Source organism: Anopheles coustani, chromosome X, assembly GCF_943734705.1.
Source record: "Anopheles coustani chromosome X, idAnoCousDA_361_x.2, whole genome shotgun sequence".
NCBI classification, from domain to species: domain Eukaryota; kingdom Metazoa; phylum Arthropoda; class Insecta; order Diptera; family Culicidae; genus Anopheles; species Anopheles coustani.
The window spans coordinates 4,194,298-4,214,449 of NC_071290.1; the positions used below are offsets into that span (position 1 = coordinate 4,194,298).

A 20,152-nucleotide genomic window follows, 5' to 3' on the forward strand; every position below is an offset into this window, starting at 1 on the left:
AAACTAACCCTAACGTTAGAAAAGAGAAAAAAAAACGGAAATATAGCTGACCGGGGAGGGGTGGGAGGGTTGCGGGGATAGAAGCGCTTTGAAAGGGAGCGGCGACACGGTGATGTGTATCGTCGTCTCCATCTACCCCAAAGCGGTTCGACGAAACAAAAAAGCACAATAGTCGCATCATACACTCGCGCAACAACTCGACAACTCCCCGGGGGTTGGGGGTTGTGGGGGTGGTGGTTCCAGGCATTTCCGGCATGCCGGTCCAAAGTGTCCTTCCTTCTGCCCAGACGGTTGTATGCGGTGTAGGTGTGTATGTGTTGCTTGGCAAATGTTGCCATTTCCCCGACCGTTCGTCCCATCGATCGTATCTACTATTTTGTAAATATATATATATGAATAAGTGTATATATATTGCTCAGATCGCGCTTCTCACACGTCGGTGTGGCTTATCTTGCTTGCTGTTTGTCGTAATGCTACATCGCTGCCCGTCCGCCTGCCGTTGCTTGGCCGCTCCTAGGCTGTAACAGAAGCGACCAGAAGGGGTAAAACAGTTGTGTGAAAAGGGGTTTCTTGCTGTATGCGTGTCCGGAAATCGCTCCTCTAAATATCCTTTTTTTTTTTTTTTTGGCGGATGGCACAATAATGTTTGGCTCGCGCGGAACCAAGCGCGCATTCTGCAAGCGGTTCTGCTAGTATTGGCGGGTCCGGATGTTTGGCGGAGTTTTCGCATATGTGCATTTGCTTTTTTGTTTGACAGGGTTAGGGGTTTTTGGGTTAGGGGGCTTCCGAATGTGTGGATGTATGCGGTTTGGCCGTGTTCACAGATGCTCGTCGCCGTGATAGTTACCGTTCCGATTCAGAGGCTGCCGCTCGGACGAATCGGTCGGGCGGTTGCGCTCGAAAAAGCCACACTGGAATTGGAAGAAGGATTGGCGTTAGAGATGCGTTGTGTGTGTGTGTTGGTCGTTCCAGCTTACCTTGGAGAGTAGGTAGATGAGGAGCAGCAGGATGAGGGCGCCGGCACACGCCGCCAGCACCACGATCCACAGCGGCACGACGTCCGGCTTGACGGTCGGCTCCGGCACGGCCAGCACCTGGATCTCGTGCGTCTTGATCGGCTTCTCCTTCGGCTGGCCGATGTACGGCAGCTTGGTGACGCGCGCCACGAGCATGGTGGAGAAGTGCAGCGGCGTCGAGGAGGACAGTTGGTGGAGCGTGTGGGCGACGACGCGCGTGCGCAGCGCCACGAACGCCACGTCCTTGTTGCCGATCGGCCCGGCCACGCAGTGTATGATGGCGCAGCGGGTCGCGTGGCACTTCAGCGCCTCCTCGAGCGCCCGATCCGACGAGTCCGGCTCGTCCGCCTGCCGTCGCTGTCGGTCGAATCTTTGGTAGTACTTGAACTTCTGGTCCACCGTCTCGTGGCCCTGGTTCAGGTTGGCCTGCTTCAGATGGGCCGGGGTGTACCCGGGTGGGACGCTGGAACCGCGCTGATGGTGCTGCTGCTGCTGCTGCTGCTGCTGCTGATGGAGGTACTGTTGCTGCTGATACTGCTGGCGATCGCGCAGATCCGAATCGCCGTACCCATCCTCCGGGTGATCGTACGTGTCGTAGTCTTCATCCTCATTCTCATCGGCGATACCGTTGTACGCGTTGCTGGAGTACGTCGCTGACTCGTACTCCTCCCGGCTGTTGTAATGGCCGCGCCCCGCCGAGGTCGACCCCGACGAGCTGGCGTGGAACGTAGCGCTACTCGATTGCGATGTACCCGCGGTGCTGTGATGCTGTTGCTGCGTACTACTACCCTGGGAGTAGTCGGTCTTGATCTTGTTCTCAAACCGTCCGAGATCGTTCGTACTCAGCCCGCCCTGGATGGGGCTGACGTGCAGGAAGTCTGTCACCAGCACACCCGACGACGACGACGACGACGACGACGACTGCCGGAGAGCATCGCCATCCTGCTGACTGTACATGCGGCGACGTGTGGAAGACCCCGAACCGCTGCTACCGACACCTCCCATCACCGACGACGACGACGACTCGCCTTGGCTGTAGCGCGTCGTGCCATCCAGGTTCAGGTGACCACCGGGTCCCGAGTTGGTGGTGCGGTGCTCGCTGCTCTCACTGACATACACACGTCCATCCTCGCCCCGGTAGGTGGTACGGTTCTTGGAGGTGTAGTGCACCACCGAGGAGGACGTGCTGGTGTTACGCGCACCCGCGCCGTATCCGGAGGCACCACTCACTCCTACCCCGCGTTCGCCCGCGTAGGACGCATCGGCATGCTGCTGTGCGCCACCGGTGGAACTGGCCGCATCGTAATACTGTGTCCGGTAGCCACTCGAACTACCGCTCGTTCCCGCTCCCTGGCGATAGTGTCCATGCTCTCCGCTTACCGCATTGTAGCCGCTACCACCTTCGGTTTGGTAGCGTCGTTCCCCGCCCGAAACCCGATGGAACTGGCCACCCTCCGACGCGGCGGCACCCATCGACGAGGTGGAAGAGGAGGAGGAAGAGGAGGAGGAGGAAGACGATGATCCTGATGAGGAGGATGAGGAGTATCGGGACTCGGAGGCAGCGCCGCTCGCTCCGCCTGCCGACTGGCTGGAGGAGAAGTACGAGGCCGAGTTGGAGCCGGCGGTGCCGGAACCGGACGCGACGCTGTTGATGCTGGCGGTGCGGCTCGCCGCCGACGAGTAGCTCGTGCCGGACACGCCGACCTTGTCGAGGAAGGACTTGCGCGCCAGCACGCTGTCGATGGCGAGGTTGCGCGGGTTCACGTACTCCGTCGGCTGGCACTGGATGTTGCCGTGCGTTTCCGGCTGGTTGAGCAGGTACATCAGCGGCACGCCGTCGATGGTTTCGTGCGGCCAGAGCAGGTAGAACTCCGCCTCGTCGATGGTGGACGGGCCCTCGTTGCGGATCTCGTAGATGTGCACCACCTGCTGGCCGATGTCGCGCTCGCTGCTCGCCTCCTCCAGCGTCTTGTACTCGGTGTAGTTGTAGAGGAACTCGTTCGGCAGCGACACGCCGGACATGGCCAGGTCCGTCTGCACCAGGATGCCGATGCTCTTGCGCAGCACGTTGTCGCCGGTGCGGTCGGGCGCCTCCGCGTTGGTGGAGTTCGCCTCCATGTAGAAGTCGTAGCTCGAGCCCATCGAGCCGGCGGCCAGCGATGGCGCTAGGATGACCTTGAAGTTGACGACCTTGTCGCGCGACAGCGGGTTGCCGATGTCGCACTTGAGCGTCTTGTTGGTGGCGGCCGACGGGGCCGTGCAGAGGACGGGCACGTCCTTCACCTCGCCCAGCCGGTCGACGCGCCGGAAGTCGAGCCCCGGCGGCACCACCATGTAGAAGCCGGCCTCGAACGCGTCCTCGTCGTGGTTGGTGATGAGCACCTCGAGCGAGAGCAGCTTGTTCGAGCCGAGCAGGTAGTTGTCCACCGAGCGGATCTCCATGTGCAGATCCGGCACGCACACGTTGTCCGGGCCGCAGTTCTTCTGGATGTTGATCGAGTCCCGCTGCACCGTGCCGCGGTTCGCGTCCAGCACCGGCTCGGCGACGGCCCGCGGGCGCCGCTGGCGGCTCTGGGCGGCCGCGCTCTGCCGCAACCGGTACGTCATCTCCACCTCGAGCGGCGTGATCTTGTCCCGGATCGCCTCGCCGATGTACACCGTCTCGCTGCGGCACTCCAGCTTGCCGCGCTGCAGCCGAATCGACTGGTTGCGCGTGCTACGGCCCTCCTCGTTGTGGAAGAACATGCGCGGGCTGCGCTGGTTGCGGGCGTCCAGCGTCCACGACACCTCGATGTCCAGCGCCGACGGCACGTTGTCGCCGTGGTACTTGAGGCACGAGTTCACCACCGTGCACGGTACCATCTTCTTGCTGCCGCGCGGCATCTCGCACGTCCGGTTGTCCAGCGAGATCAGCTTGTTCTCCGACTCGAACAGCACGCTCGCCTCCATGGCCGCGACCGGCCGTGCCTTGAACACCAGCGCCTTGTCGGAGTCGTACGCGCCCACCACCAGGTCCGGGTAGCGGTTGCCATCCAGATCGATGCCGCCGGACAGCGAAAAGCCGAACGTGGACACCCGCCCGACGCCCAGCATATCCTCCGCCTGGATCACCTGCGACGCCTTCGGCAGCGGCCCGTCCCGCGACCCGTAGAACACGTACACCGTGCCGCGACCGCTCGGTCCATCGTAGGGCGCGCCCACCGCAAAGTCCCCATAGCCGTCCAGGTTGAGGTCGGCCAGCGAGCACACGGCCAGCCCGAACCGGCCCCGGCTGTTGGTGCCGTCACGCGTGTCCAGCTCGCGGAACTTCCCGCCCCGGCCGGACGTCGACCCCTGGTACATGATGTACACCCGGCCCGTCTCGTACTTGCCCTCGTTGTTCGGCTCGGTGTGCATCGGTGCGCCGATGATCAGATCGTCCAGCCGGTCACCGTCAACGTCGACCGACGCCAGCGAGTACCCGAAGTACGCCCCGATCTGCTCGCCCGTGATGTTCTGCTGGTTGGTCATGTTCCACGAGTACAGCACCACCTTGCCCAGCAGGCCGGCCCCGCGCGGCTTACCCACCGCCACGCCCTGCGTGCCATCGCCATTGAAGTCGCCGGTGGTGGCCGAGTACCCGAGGTAGCTGTCGTCCTCGTTCTTCTGGTCCTCCGGCGTCTTGTACACCTTGTCCTTCGGGTTGTTCAGGCTGAACGAGTAGATTTGCCCTGCAGGCGACACGAACGTACGGGTTTACACGGGGGGGCAGGGCGAGGGGAGAACAGAAAGAACGGTCGCATTAGTCACGGCATAGTCCGAGGTCGGCGTACCGACTCTTGCGGGAGTTACGGGTCTCTAGCGAGACGCTAGCGGACACGCAGTTACTCGCAAACGTGAGTGTACAGTGTTTCATTTCCACCATTGACACCAAACATCAGGATGAGCACCACACGAGACATTCTTATACATTTTGAGCCATTAACACCATATCAGGAAATCACTAAAGTCTTCATACACCATCAAAATCCAGCAGTTCAACTGCCAACTGGTCAAACAGATGATGATATATGTTTATCTATATTCCAGTACGTGTTTTAAGTATGCTTCATTCTAAATATTCTCGGAATTTAGGAGTCTGTGTGGAAGAAGACATTAATATTTCTGGAACTAATGGTTCTCTCGTTTTGAAAGCTACTATCAAGTACTGCGATTCATAGTATAAACCGCGCGCAGATTGTCATATAGACCGAGAAGTACACGCTTCATACTAACAGATTATATCATCGGTTCTTGGGAAGGAATACATCCGGCTGACACATTTGAATATTTTCACCATAACATAGAGTACATAGAGTACGATCAGAAGAACTGGTTTGTATTGGTTGGACTGCATGATAAACTGTGCCAGGTCGACTTCAACCAACAAGGATACTTTTAACCAGCATATCACTTCTTTTCGATTTGTGAAGATCATAAGTTTGTCTTAAAAGGAAGAAATTGCTCTTATATGGACCACGCATGGGTAGCAAAGCAGATGCTAGTGCTTTTGGAGAGGTTGGTGTCATAACTCATCAAGAATTGCGATACTGAACTGGTTTATGTTTACCATTTGCTAGCTTTGTACCAAGACTTTTGTGACTTTAAGGAGGTGAAGGGCTTAAAACTGAGCCAACATGGTTAATGAACATGTCGTTTGGGACTTATTCGAAGTTTTCGAACTTATTAAGATCAAGATATTTGGCGTCAATGGTGTAAATTGACAATTTACCTCCACTTTTAGGAGCAACTGCACGTTTCTCAATATATTTATATTTAAGGTATGGGGTTAGTCAATATCGTCGTCGCATGCCGGGACCACCGCACGGATCGTGTTCAGGAGATCGTGTGGCGTCCCGGCTCGTATGGAAGTTATGCGTACAGAGTGTTGGTAAGAAAAGGATAAGAGAGAAAGAGTAAGAGAAGTAACAGAAGCACAGAAGCCTCGTAATGAACGGTATGTATGAATGTACATGGTAACTAGTTTTTTTGTTGGATGATCGACCGTCGAGGCAGTCAGGTACTCGACTCAACGAGAAGCCGTAGCTCGAGGCGAAGCACGCAGCCAGAACCGCCGGAGTAGTATTACTACCGTACTGCGTGAAGATGGTGGTATGTTTGTGTTTGGTTTTTCTTCTATTTGCTAATCTATTCTCGGATGCTGGCTAGCATGCGATCAATTCACGTCATAGCTTCGTATATTGTTCCAGTGAATCGATCTCTCCGAGCCGCGCGCGCCAAACAAGGCCTATGATACTAAAAATGGCAAGCTGCTGCTTGAAAGCGGCAGCGAGCAAGGGGTGGGGGCGGGGCGTATACGTATGGACGACTTGCGTCGTCTGCGATGATGAACGTTGGTTAGCACAAGGACACAGGTTGATGAGCAACTACGGATTTTGGATTTGGTAGCCTACGTCTACGGTAGTTCACGAGTCCACCGCTGCAGCCGTTCTTGGTTTTCCGCGGCATGAGCTGAACTGGGGTTGGTGGGAGGAAGTGGAGAGGGTGAAACAGTATGGAGTAAGGTGGAACTAAGGGTGACCCGAAAGCGTACGAAAGAACCCTCTCTGTTCCGGGAACGTTAAATGGCAAAGCAAGAAACTCTAGGAAACCTTAATGCTGCAAGGCACCAGACAGACAAACCAAACAGTTCTTGTGGAAAACTTTATCCATCACTTTAATATACAGTACACACATTCGATTTGGGAAGGAATGAAAGTAAAGGGAACCCATGCAGAGGAAGAATGTAAGCTGCGCCAGGTCAAACACATATCAAACGATTTCGTTTATCTGACCTGAAGGTACTAAAGCCGAAAATAACACATAGCAACTTCCAATGACTGCTGTCATTCAATTTTGATTGCACTTGACTAGGAGGTTCAAATTACTGCTTCTCAACAGGGCAAACAACACTCTGAATTTAACTTAAACACACTCAAAAGTAATCAAACTCAATCAAAAATACTAACAAAACCCAATATAACAACGAATCAATTGATTTTTAGGAAAATAACAGATGCTTTGTGGAACTGTCAAAACCAAAAACTGGGAAGTAACAATCGCAACCGTTCGAGTCGGCTTTTAGAAACGTTAGGACATTCAAAGGAGATTTGATTGCGCAAGGATTTCAAACGTTTACTTTTTCTTTACGATCGAAAAGTTTGTACTGAAGGATTTCCTTTCAATTAAAGTAGTATATAAAAATGAGATTTTTCTCTCCCATGTTTTCATGCCTTGCAAAATGGCCACCACCTTGCAAAATGCTATTGTAAAGGTTTCCCTTTTTCACCGGGTGTTAGGTGTAACATAAATCATTTACTTAAACTATTCCAACGCCGACACCAAACTAAGCCAACCGATTTTCCGGTTTATGTAACGCATTCCCATAATTCCGAAGATGTTTTAGTTGCTGATACCGGACAGCGTAAACCATGCGCAGACAAAACATGATGGGCAAAGCAACGAGGACGAATTATCAACAATAAATACACAAATATACATCAAGAAGTTTGACAGGTGGTATGGAAAGGATAGGCGAAACCCAGAGCACGTCGTTTTCGATCGAGGAACAACAGTAGGGTACACAACCGGAACAGGAAGCACCCGCAGAGTACGGACAAAGCGTGAGAAACGAGTGGGAAAGTGTTAGCACGAAAGTAGGAAAACATAATGGAGCGGTTTTATTTACGCTGGTTGGTTGGTTGGTTGGTTGGTTGGTTGGTTGGTTGGTTGATTATAGCTTGTTGGTTTCATGTTTTTTTTTTTTAGTAGTGGTTGTAAATATAAAAGTAAAATTGAAACTGTGAAAGATTTTTCAGGTCTTTTCAAGATTACCTCCTTCGCCAAAATGATTATACCGCGGGGGTTTATAGGGAAACACAACGTCGGTGTTAATGGAATACAATTGTCCTGAAATCATTCAAAAATGCGTGCACTCATCACAAGGAACAATTAGAAAAGGTGGCTTAACGTGGGGGGAGGGGGGGCGGTAGGGGGGGGTAGCTTGAGAGGGTTGGGGAATCGAGTCATCTTGAGTGTTGTTGGGGGTTGTTGGGGTGTATTCACTTTTTATTGGGAAGACGGGAAAAAACGCGACATGGTAGTCAGCCGTGATCTTCTATCCTTAAACATAGTTAAATATGTATGCATCTGTATGCGTATGTGTGGGTGTGTATGTGTGTAAATGTGTGTGTGTACATGGTTTACACAACTTTTCGCCATTCGATTACATTCGCCGACGCGGCTTGCAACATCAAACGGGGTGATTGGTGAGGGAAAACACTTAAAGAACAATCGGAGTATCGGACGTGCGGGCGGGTGGTGGTGGTGGTGGAGGAGGCGGTGCAAATAATCCCTGATGCTCCAACAGACTCCCTCTACCGGGACCGTGTGACGACAACGAGTGAACGCGGGTTTGTGCCCAACCCAACTCTGCACAAAGTCACTAGAACTAGGACAATTGGTTGATTTTCTTGTTGCTTGCTACTCTACCAAACACGCAAACGGGTGCAAAGGACACGCACGCCAAATGCAAAATGGGCTCCAAATCGTACAAATTAAAAAGGAAATAGAAAAAAATAATACACTTGGTAAAAAAAAATGAACATGCACACGAAACACATCAACACCTAGGTTACGTGAAGTGTCTAGGAAGCGGCAAACCGGCACTCTACGATGGGGGAGAAAACGGGTGCGAGGGCGGGAGGAATTGAAACGGAAAACGGGCAAAACCACTCCACCTCAACGCGAAGGTGTGGATCGGGACGCGCACACACACAGTCAGTGAAAACCGGGTGGGGGGAAAAAAATAAAACAGGACATTCTACTCTAGAAGTAAAACAAAAAAAAACAGAATCAAATTACAGGAAAACAGTCCACGCAGGGATGGGGTAGGTCGTACGAGGTAAAAAAAACAACGGGTCGAATGTTTGTGTTGCTGGATTAGCGTTTGCGCCGCACTACTCTAATCGCGTAAAACTGAAACTTATAAACTGTAGTCCGTATCAAAATGTCGTAACGATGAGGGGGGGAGTGGGGGGCACGAAGTGGGGATGTTGAAGACGTACGTCACGATGGGTGCCTTCGAAATTTCGAGTTCCTTTCCTTCGAATAATTTCTCCGGTATCAATTTGCAACTATCTACTGCAATTACAAGACAACTTTCCCCTTGAATTTGCAGTAAAAAGGGACGTAATTGAAAGAACAGTGACGAATGTTTAATTTAGTTCAAACAACTAAGGCGAATCTCTTTTGTCGGAAGCGTGTAATAGCTTTCCAACGTTCTGTGTTCTTCGCTGCAATGAGTAGAGATAGAGAGAACCAAGGGTGGGGCGCTGTGGGGGACAGTGGAGGGGGGCACCGAGACACGGAGATAAGTTGGGACACTTGCCCAGGGAACATGTACAACTTACCCTGCCAGTAGTAGCTGCCCGGCGCGCCGATGAATACTCGCGTGCCATCCTGCAAGGAAATCAAAAGCACAAAACACAAGTTAGTGAGGTTAGGAACCATGTCGACCGTGGCGAAACACCTACCTTGTTCAGGGCGGCACTGAAACCCGCTTGACATGATCCTTGCCGATGATAGCCCCAGTACGCTGAAAGTATGGTTGCGGACGAGAAGCAAAGAAAATCGTTTTTATTAACCCATTCCCGCGACGCACAGCTGGATACGGATGAATTCCGTCGCCCAAGGGTTCACGGTGACGCATGCGACACAGGGGGGAAAGATCAACCACGGATTAGGTGCTCCCTCCACCGGTCATCTATTAGTATAATTACAAAAGATAATGGCGCGCTGAGTTTATCTGTAGAGTGATAAACAGTCTGCCAATCGCCTCTTCAACAGATAGCTCTCGTTCCTGACGCTCGCTGTGCTTCAGAGTCGTACGTATTTGTTACGGTGTCGTTTATCAGTTTACTTCTAAGTAATCCGATCTCTGACTCAGGACTGACGGCGTTGTTCGCATCTGAGATGCTATCACCGTCCATCCTTTATCTGTTGTCACCGAATGACGTACAATTTTCGCCATTTTCTTTTTTCCCAGATCCTATTCGAGAAGACATTGTTTACTGCATACCAGAACGATGTCGACTTTACTGTAGCTTAGTTTTGTTGAACTAAGTCGACCTTCACCAATGTACATGGAAGTAGAGTTGTGTGTTATGAATCTTTCGACGAATGAATGTCGTCGCGTGAGAATCATTTCTGGGAGATTCCTTCAACTTGACACAGGAACATTGGATGTTCCAACATGAATAAATCACCAATCATTAATAAACTATTAATTTCAAACGAATCATGATTCACCAAGAATACGTAGGATTCTAAATTTGTTTGAATATCAGCAGAATTAGCGCCTACAAATTACAAACCGTATCCAAAAAGGATCCATGACTCAAACTCAACTAAACTCAATTTTGCTGAAATATTCACTCAGGTTCATGAATCTGAGTAACACAACTCTACAGGGAAACGCTTATCTTTATACTTAGTTGGAATAGTTGATGGTTGATAGACTAAGAGTGCGAGAAAGATAAACGTTTCCCGTCACGTGGGAAGAAGGAGAGTCGTGCAAACGTCGTGAGGCTAAACTAACGTTATGGATATTAAATTGATGTGCATCACTTTGCCTTTAGTGTCTCAAAATGCCACTCGTTCGAAGGGGCATGTGCGGTTCACCGGAGGAGTATACCCGGGAAGCAAAGCGAAGCTAAAGGATTGTCAATGCGTCACCGTGTTCACTAGCTCGTACTCGTTCGATGAACCCCTGTCGCCCGTATTTCGTCCAACCAAACACTGACCTGTACGGCACGGGGAATACTCCTGAAACTCGCGCATGTTGTTCTTGGCGATGTGGCAGGTGCCAACCGGCTCGACCCGCTCCGCCTTCCTCGGCTGAAGCTGGTGGAACACGTACCGCGGAGCACACGCCTTTGAAAGAAAAGAAAGAAAGGGAAAGAGTCTTCAGTTAAAGCAAGCCAACGTATCCCGCTCGCGGAATGAGGCCAAGGTTGACCGGGGTGCGACCTACCACCAGCGGGCCATCGACTCCAGCGCTTGTCACCGTTGCGCCAAACCACTGGTTCGACTTGGTATCGATTTGTTCGTTTTGCTCGTTGAAGTTGTTTCCTGCGGGCGAAGGATGAACGGATGGAGAAAAAAAACGTATTAAAAAACGATTGTGTTCATTGGGCCGGGTCGCGAACTCGTACCAGCGGCTGCCGAACGAAACGAAACTAAACCGCGGACACTACACTACTGCCATCTGTTTACCAAATAAAATGCTCTGTCGAGGCACACTACATCCTGTGCTCGGGTATACTATTTATAGGTATGCGTGTACCTGCGCGTGTGTGTTTGTGCGTATGTGCGAGTTGTTTTTATAGAGCTCTACGGATGGCGGATGGCCCGCCTCGACCCGCTTTCATCAACCCACCTTTGAAGGTATGAAAACACTTTTCCAGACCTGATTGCGTAAGGAAGAAAATGGAAAAGTCAACAACTGTTTCGCCCCGCGCACTGGCTTCTGTGACTTACAAGGCAGTGTGAGAGAAAACAAACGTAGGCCACTACACACCAAACCCCGTCGTTAAGAAAGAAACAAAAAACAACGAAAAGGAAACCCGGATGAAAAAGGGTGCAACTCATTCGGAAGCTCCAAATGGGGGAAAAACAGTTTACAAACGAAAAGAAAACCCAACGGTTTCGTACGGTTTCCGTTGGAATGGTTTAAGCTAACCGGCCGCGGGCATCAGCAACGTAACAGAACCAAATGTTTCTCTATCTATCGATCTTCTATGTTCTACGTTTCGCATATGAAATGCAAGCTACAAGCCGGGGAGGGTTGTATAATACAGAGTGTTTTTCGTGGTGACTTGCATTAGAAAAACGAAAATGGCGAAACGATAAATGCTCCCTCTTCTGCGCGATGCGCGAAACCATTACTTGCCGTACAAATCAAACTGGATATCGGTAATGTTAGAGGCAACGGAGCGCAAGGATTTCATTTCAAGAATGGTGACGTTTTCTGCAAGAAATAACACGCAATTTGTAGCTGTACTTTTATGTTTTGCAAACGGTGCAAAGAAAGTCTACACCGCGCTCCGGATAAGATAAGAATAACCATTTTAACCTTTGTTTGTCGAACATCATAAAAAGGAGTAAATGAATAATGAAAGCAAAATTAATACCCACTTTTTTGGGTGACTATTTTCGTCATTTTCGCAACAAACAGTTAGTAATAGCGAATTAGCGATAACTGTTACACCAACGTCAAATTTAAAAATTTACTCATGGGAACTATTTTTGTTTCTCTCGATCTTGTAGCTGCGTTTACAACCGCAGATAGTGCGTTCGGTTTTAGAAAAACAAAACAAGCAGGAAACAGCTGCTAGTTAGAGATTGTTCGCGTATGCAGTAGATGGGAATTTCCGCTGGTTCGGTGATTCCAGCCCCGCTTGATACGTTACATCGTAGATCGTTTTTTCGGATGAAGAGAACAAGCCAACTCCCGCTCGGAAACTGATCACAGATGTTTACCATCACAGATGTTCAGCTTCCTGCAGATCGCTGCAATCGTCAGCTTCAGCGCACAGCTAGAGGTGGGACCCTAGAGGGTGTTTACTTACCTTTCGTGTCGAAAGGCACCAGATAGCACCGGTGGTCGTCGTAAATGTCGCAGCGATACACGGCACCTCCCTCGATCACATCCGGTTGCGTGGTGTTGGCGGTCGGTGCGCCCACGATCACCCTGGCGTGGGAGGAGAAGAACGTTGGAGCGTTACTCATTCAGCTTGTCTACTCTAGGCTATCGACTACGCAAACTAGGGACCGTGTTGCGGAAGTTGAGCGGAAGAACGTCCACCGAGGCGACTGGTCATTTGGTTTGACATTTCATGCAAGTAAATTTCGCCATCTCTTTGTCACACGAACGAACGATAGTTTGGCAGGAAATATTCGGAATATTACTCATTTTAATGCGCGAGTTCATGAGAAGTGAGATGGAGAGATGTTTCTCAGATACCGAGTTTGACACTTGGATTTTACGACATTCTGAAATGTCGCCATTCTGAAATGACGGAAAATTCTGCACAAAGCTATAAGCAAAAACTAAGCTAGATACATCATGGTTCAAACAATTCATCCCAACTTGTGGATCTCTACGGCTTCCTGGAATGTGGTCCTTAAGATTTCATTTAAGAATTACATAAATTTGGATATTAATTATTTCTTGTGCTATATCGAGCTCCCCCTCCCTTTAAAACGAGGTTCGCACATTGTTATCGCTAAACGGGTGAGTGAAATGAATGGACAAATCGACCACGAAACTATTTCGAGGCTCCTCGATCCCATTTCGTGGTCCACGACTATCGGCACCGGGCGGAATTCAAGGGAAAGGCGCACATTCGCACCAGCTGCAACACAAACCGGGACCATATCGCAACGTTTCGCATTGACTTTGACGCCGTCGGCCGCCTTTTCGCCTTCTGCTGAACGTTTTGTCTCTGCAAGGTCGACTGGTTACGACCACCGGCGCGCCATCACTTCTGCAGCACCGAGCGGTGTTGGGAGCGGTGTATGCAAAAGGGATTATAGCCCCTGTTCGAGTTTGCTAGTCGTTGCCACCGAATCCACGATGCCACGGTATGCCCATTTAAGCCTCCAAATGTGAGCCTCCAAATCCAGAGCTTCCTAGATGACAGATGGCGGATACATCTAAGGTACCTAGGAGCTATGGTTACACTGCCTTTCGCCATGATTATGTTTACGAAATCACTGGTTGGAGGCCACATCCACAAGCGCGCAGCAAAGGGTAAGCCTAGCAACAGAGAAGGCGGACTTTGTGCGCTTGTTCGTAAAATTCGGGGAACCTTCTGGAGGCCGGCGGTCCTGTCTAATTTCGTCTACAAAGGAGCATTTCTTCTAGGAGCCGGGTCAAGTCCAAGGTGTGAACCGGAAGACATTATCGCATTCGAGTCGATAGATACCCGTGGATAATTTCTCAGTCTCGTCCTCCTCCTCCTCCTCCTCCTTCTGCTGGTGTGCGCCAGGAGCTACAGACGCAACTAGAACTAGGCAACGGAAGTGATGAATGGACAGAAACGAAACGTGACACCGAGCGCTACCCGGGCCAACGTTAGGAAGGAACCAATTTGTATTCCGCAGTCGGTACTGCCTAGGATAAGGCGGCGGCGAGCGAAGACGAACACAAAGTTCTGAATCCAGCCACCACCGCCACCGCCACCTCCCTCCGCCGGCACCTTCCTGTCCGACTCGTCCAACTTCCGCTCCATCACAGGCGGACGATACCAACGACCGAATGATCGATCGGATCAGGTCATCGGCAGGGCGATTAATCATGGCCGTACGGAAACGTCATAAATGGAAACCGCCACCGCGGAAACCGGAATGGCAACCCGCTCCGGCCGACCGACTTTCCGACAACACCACCGCGCGCAAGCGTGCATCGTACGCCATTCGTGCCACATGTGTGCATGTGTGCGTGTGTGTGTGTTTGTGCTTGGCTCGCACCGCGAGAACGGGGCTTGCGATTGAAACCTTTCTTCGGAGCTTCCGAAGGGTTGGGAAAAACTCGAAAACACCACTGCACAGTGGGCACCTTCGAGCAAATAGCGGGATTAAATTATTTTACGATTAAGTTCCACTACGCCCTACATTTAAAAGTGTGTTTTCAGGCATTCTTTCACATAGGCGCTAAATAACATGATAATAAGCCATTATGACTTGTTCACTGAAGCTATTCGTACGTGAAAGTGCGACTAATTACTGATCAATACTGCAGTTATGTCTTCGACAAATTTTACATTTATCTAGATTTTTTTATGATAACCAAAGTAATCATCAATACGGTTTACTGTATAGCTCAGAAGTTGTCGTAAAGGTATAAAAAAATATGAATAATTTGCTAATCCTGACTCCTATCTGCAGATAAACCCGTCGTAATGTAAATTTGTCTTTATTATATATACAAACAAAATGAAATTAAAAACAGTATTGATGATTGAACTCGCACCAAAACCCCAAGAGTTATAAACGCTTATTATCATCTATAATTTCATTTTATTTAATCTTTAGACGAACTTTGCATTTTTGGATTTTGATCGCATAGTTCTCAGAATCGGTTGGATTCAGAATTTATACTCCTGACTTCCATCCCGGCCAGCGCCCATTGTGCACTGGGAGGGCCAGCACCGGTCAGCGCTTTTGCGACCATGTTTGGCCCTTTCGGACGTTAGCTGACACACGCTCCCACCCCCCTTCCGAACCACCAGGTTGCATTGACCGATCAGCGCCAGCTACCGCACATTAAGCGAATACAAAACAAATAAAAAAAAAGGAGCGATGAAATAAAAACAAGGTACGCCGCCTTATAAGTCCAACAATGGGACCCAAATAGGGAAGGAAAATGTTCACTGCAGATACACCCCGTTCTGTTCGTCCGCATATGTGTGTGCGTGTGTGTGTATTTATGTATCTTCTGCCCGTCAAGAATGTCCCGCCGGAGAAAAGCCGAGGGGCCGAAGAATGCGAATGCCCCAGCCATGTCGCGATGCGAATGCGAAGGATCTTCCCCTATGGAAGCGGGCAGCAGCTACAATTAACATGAAACCATCATTGTTGACCCCACACTCGTGACCGGCTCGGGATACGGGAGCATTTATAAAACAAAATAAAAAAAAACAACAACCACGAGGGAAGATGCGACCAGAAACGTATTTTATCGCCGACTTCGATCGAACCCGATGATCGAGGGTCCGCTATGGCGGGGGACGGCCACGTGCTGCAGGGAGAACAGCGTTAAAAACGCGAGCCCTTTTTCAAAAAGGTTCCTCCTTTTTCAAACTTATTTGTAAGCTGTAGAATGTACAAAAATAACAGACAGCTAGAGTTGGGTGGTTTAGAAATAACGTGAATTACCGGATCTGGCATCAACGGAACACGATGCAAAACAAAAACTAAGAACAAGTCATCATCTGCCCTAACATAATCTTCAATAGTTCCGGTTAATAGATTTAGTATTAGTTAGCTAAGTCGGGTTTTACCGTACGTACGTACAACCAGAAACAACAACAATAGATTAAACAGAAAATCAGTCGACTTAATTCTGATGAAAAAGCCTTGCACAACATTTATAAGGAAAATAAATTTATAAACATATAATACTCATTAGTAGATCTTCCGAGAAACTACCAGAGATAAGACATGAAATACTTGGAATAACTCTTGTTTTTCATGAAATACTTGGAGCAAAGGAACGAGATCGATCTGTTAAAAACAAGTTCTTAGTAAAACTTGAAAAGTAAACTTTTATTATATAAAACGTTTTGATCGAATTGTGGTTAATCACTCCAGAAGAACCTTTAGAATTAGGAATTCACAAGTCCACAAACGATTCGGAGTTGCCTCTTAATGATTTAGGCTTAGTTGGACTTAGTTGTATAGTATTCTATAAGTTAATTTTAACATTTTTACAATTTCATCTAACTTTTTCAATGAGAGATTCATGAATGATTGGAGATTTTTCAACATCAAGAGTTTCAAAGCATCAAAAAATCATGAATCAATTGGAGTGAATCTCGGATGTAAGATTCATAAGACACATGTGGCTAAAGCTAAACAAACCCGTGTCGCCAGAAGCGAACGTCATCCTCTACTCCTTCATCCGAATGTCTGGGAGGGAAACAACCGAAGCGCAACGCTGTGACAAAAACGACCAACGTCTTCACCAGCGCCGTCGGGTTGGGAAAAAGACGGGACAATAAAATCAAATTAGCATGTTGAGCCAGAGCATCGAGTGGCCGTACTTGACGTCCCGCCCCGGGGGCTCTCTCCCTCTCCCTCTCTCTCTTGCCCTCAGCCCTAAAAACAAGGCCAGACGACAAGCAGCGCGCAGCAGAGTGGAGAGCCCACCCATCATAAAATGCACGAATTTCATAAACATCTGTGCAGCATACGAACACGGGCACGGGAGAATGGCGGCTTCCAGCGGCAGATGTTTTCCCCATATTGCGACGGCGACATAGGCTGCCTTCACTCCGGCTCGGGTTGAGGCGAACCTAGGCGATGCCTCGGGAAAAAAGGCAATTTCCCGTGCGCCAAGGATGTCTTGGAGCGATCCGTTGCCTGCTGCCTGCCTGCCGTACGAAAAGTCAAACACCCTCGCACATATGTGCTTCCGGCGGCGGGAAGGAATATGCAAGCATATGCAGGCATGCCGAATGCGGCCCAAGATGTGCATTTTTAAACAGTCTTAAATGAGCCTATACTCGTATGGTCTCCTCGTGCCTTCGGAGCGAGTTCGCGATGCAAATACTCACTGGCAGAGCTATTCTGGAGTTCACTGGAAATCTGAAGCCCTTCGCCGAGGTTCCTCGGGGAGGTTACCAACAAGTCCGCCGAGTGTGGCGACCTTCGACCGGTTATACCCTGTCCCATGCAACCATCCATCGTCTGGTAATTTGGAAATGGGCTACCCAATTGAATAATTACACACTCTGAGTGGAGGGATTGCTTAATCATATTGATCCTGTTAACCAACTCCCAGCGGCCCTCATCTGATTACCGATCGGTGCTTCTCTCTGCGCACACTGAAAAGTGAACGTTAACCGCAAACCGCCTCCAGCTACGGGCTACGCCCTCGGTTGACCCTTTTTCTGGCGATCTGTCATCGGCGGTGTCTCGAACCCGATCGCAATCACCCTCCTCCTTTGCTGCGTATCGGCACAATTATGTCGAGCAATTCGTCGGTTCCCTGCCTCCACCGCCACGATTGGGGTACTTCCCCCCATCGCGCGCCCGAGTCACGGTCGAGACCTTCGCGTTACTGTCCGGTTGATGTGAAATGATAACACGACGTTCTCATGGTGCTGCATGGATGAGCATATGCGGACTCTGACTGACAGACGCGCTGCTTTTGACACGGGCAAGAAGCAAGCGATTATGATGCTTCCTCCGGAGTCTCTGGCGTGGGCCATAAAGGGGCTCGAAGGGAGAGCGCGGAGGGATGTGCATTCTTTCGCCGGAGTTAAGAGGAATCGCATCAGGATGTCCTTATCGCGTTTTGATTGCCGAATACCGAGTGCGGGAAAGGAGAGACGCGCAAGGAAAGCCTGGAGAGCGAGCAAATCGAACTGGCCGATGACGTTACGCAAAGTCAAAATCTGAAATGACACCATCGTCGAAGGCGTGAACGGAGCGCTAAGATCATCAGGTGCAGACGACGGTTATAGGACTCATCGTCACTCCGCGTTCGCGCGCTCAAGGCAAACAACATGCCAGTTTCTACCGAAAAAAACCGCCCGAACCCTACACTCGTTCGTATTACAGTGTTGCGCGGAAATACATACTCAGCACTGAGGCGAGTGCGAGGTTAGCTTTTCGTGACGTTAGTGCACTCGATGAGTTGTCCGCATCCGTGTCGGGATAAATCTCCCGAGAACGTTATTTATTGTTCACTCAAAGAGCGTTTGTGAAAGCGGTGAATTTTCTTCTTTCACCAACCAACCAAAAAAGCAAAATAACCTGAAACCCTCTACTCGAAAGCGTTACTAACTTTAATGACTCAAAGGTACCGTTCACTTGCCCTTTGGGACAGACAGTGGAGGAAATGCCAATAAGTGCAGGCCCTGAGTGCTATCGTTGCTTGATTTTGCACCAACGTGCGGTTATCTTCTTACTATAAGCTAGTGGATGTTTCTGCCCGAGGTGTGAGGGTAATATTTGCAAAATGACAAGCGTGTAAATGCCCAAAGCAAACAGTATCTCTAATGGTGCTGCAAAGACGACGGCAATGAAATTGTTGACCTCTGGGGAGTCGAACTTAAGTAAGAAGTACCTTACACCATCTATAAGAATCCTTCCGTTCCAACGTTGTGTTGTTTACTAACGTATACAAGTGTTCCCTCCTGCCTTTATACTTGTAGTTAAGCCTACTAGATTCAATTCTGGTGTTAATCTGAGAACAGCTAACAGAAAAGAGGATTGTTTTTATCATTTCGTTACGACAGCAACATTTTACTTATCCATCTAGGATCGTTATGCATCGCTGCGATGCAGTGTCACCGTGCAGTGTAAACAACGACAATCGGTTTAGAAAATTAGTTTTGCCAACAACAGGCACTTACGACATGTAAATTGCGTTTGCAAATGACACCATATTGCGAGTTCGAGAAAGGACTAAGGAAATTTCTTACAGCCAGAAGTTACAATCCGTTTCACCAAACCAGTGAACTTTAAGTACCTGCTTTCGACAACACGATGACTAACGATGAATTTGTTTATATGCAAGGTGCGGTTTATCAGCAAGGGATCGTAAAATGGTGGTTTTATGGTGGAACGAGCCCTGGCGTCAGCTAAGCTAAACTCGTAACTCAGATTCATTGAAAATGATAGGGAAGCTTGATAAGAATTAGATGCTGTAGTTGCTAACTGTAGTAACGAACACACAAATAAAAGATAGTCTGAAGGCTTGTAACACTTGTAACACTTGTAAGGATCTCGGGACAAACTCGGATTACACTTATGGGAATGTCGGTCAGTGTAACGGGAAGGTGTACGTACCAGCTCTTGTTCTGCTCGCGGTGCAGCGCCACGCTGAAGCCGAACATCGAGTTCGGGTCGCCCTCCTGAAGGATGAAGTTGATCGTATCCAGGTTGAATGCTGAGACGGACTGCTGCAGGCCGGCCCACGCCAGCAATCCGGTAACCGCCAGCTGCACCAGCCAGCGGCCACCCGCCCTCGCCGCTCTCTCCTCGCTACGCATGGTGCGCCCGTTCCGACGACACACTGCTGCTGAATCCAAACGCTGGTTGATGAGGCTGCGCGCTCGGCGGGAGCATCAACGCAGTTCGGTGTCTACCTCCGCACTCTGCACCTGCGATGGGTAGCGGGGTGGTAGTAGTTGTAGTAGATCGGGTACTCGAAACAAACAACGCACAGCGCTACACCGCATTCTCGTTGGCTTTCATTACGCTCGCGCGACGGTTGGTAAGGGGACGTCGAGGCAGATCTCCAGCAGATCTCGCCGTCTGCTCCGGTGTACGCCGCGATATACACTCCGGAGATGATGGCGACTCGCGACGCGATTGATTCGCGA

General features: G+C 49.9%; 1 protein-coding gene across 1 annotated transcript; it reads right to left on the reverse strand.

Moving 5' to 3' along the window:
- Positions 1-148: 148 nt before the first annotated feature.
- On the reverse strand, positions 149-19,819 carry LOC131268877 (integrin alpha-PS2). The gene is made up of 10 exons (XM_058271166.1): positions 19,617-19,819; positions 12,665-12,786; positions 11,068-11,165; positions 10,838-10,967; positions 9,569-9,630; positions 9,446-9,494; positions 7,869-7,943; positions 1,552-4,726; positions 978-1,479; positions 149-911 (listed from the first exon to the last, which is right to left on the reverse strand). Exons 1-10 carry the CDS (start codon positions 19,817-19,819, stop codon positions 819-821), a joined length of 4,509 nt encoding a protein of 1,502 aa, XP_058127149.1. The 3' UTR covers positions 149-818.
- Positions 19,820-20,152: the final 333 nt, after the last annotated feature.

Coding starts and splice junctions, on each gene's coding strand:
- LOC131268877 (XM_058271166.1), bottom strand. CDS start 19,819: ATGCGTAGCGAGGAGAGAGCGGCGAGGGCGGGTGGCCGCTGGCTGGTG. Junction 12,787..19,616: donor CGCGAGCAGAACAAGAGCTG/GTACGTACACCT, acceptor CTCCCACGCCAG/GGTGATCGTGGGCGCACCGA. Junction 1,480..1,551: donor GATCTGCGCGATCGCCAGCA/GTATCAGCAGCA, acceptor GCGCGGTTCCAG/CGTCCCACCCGGGTACACCC.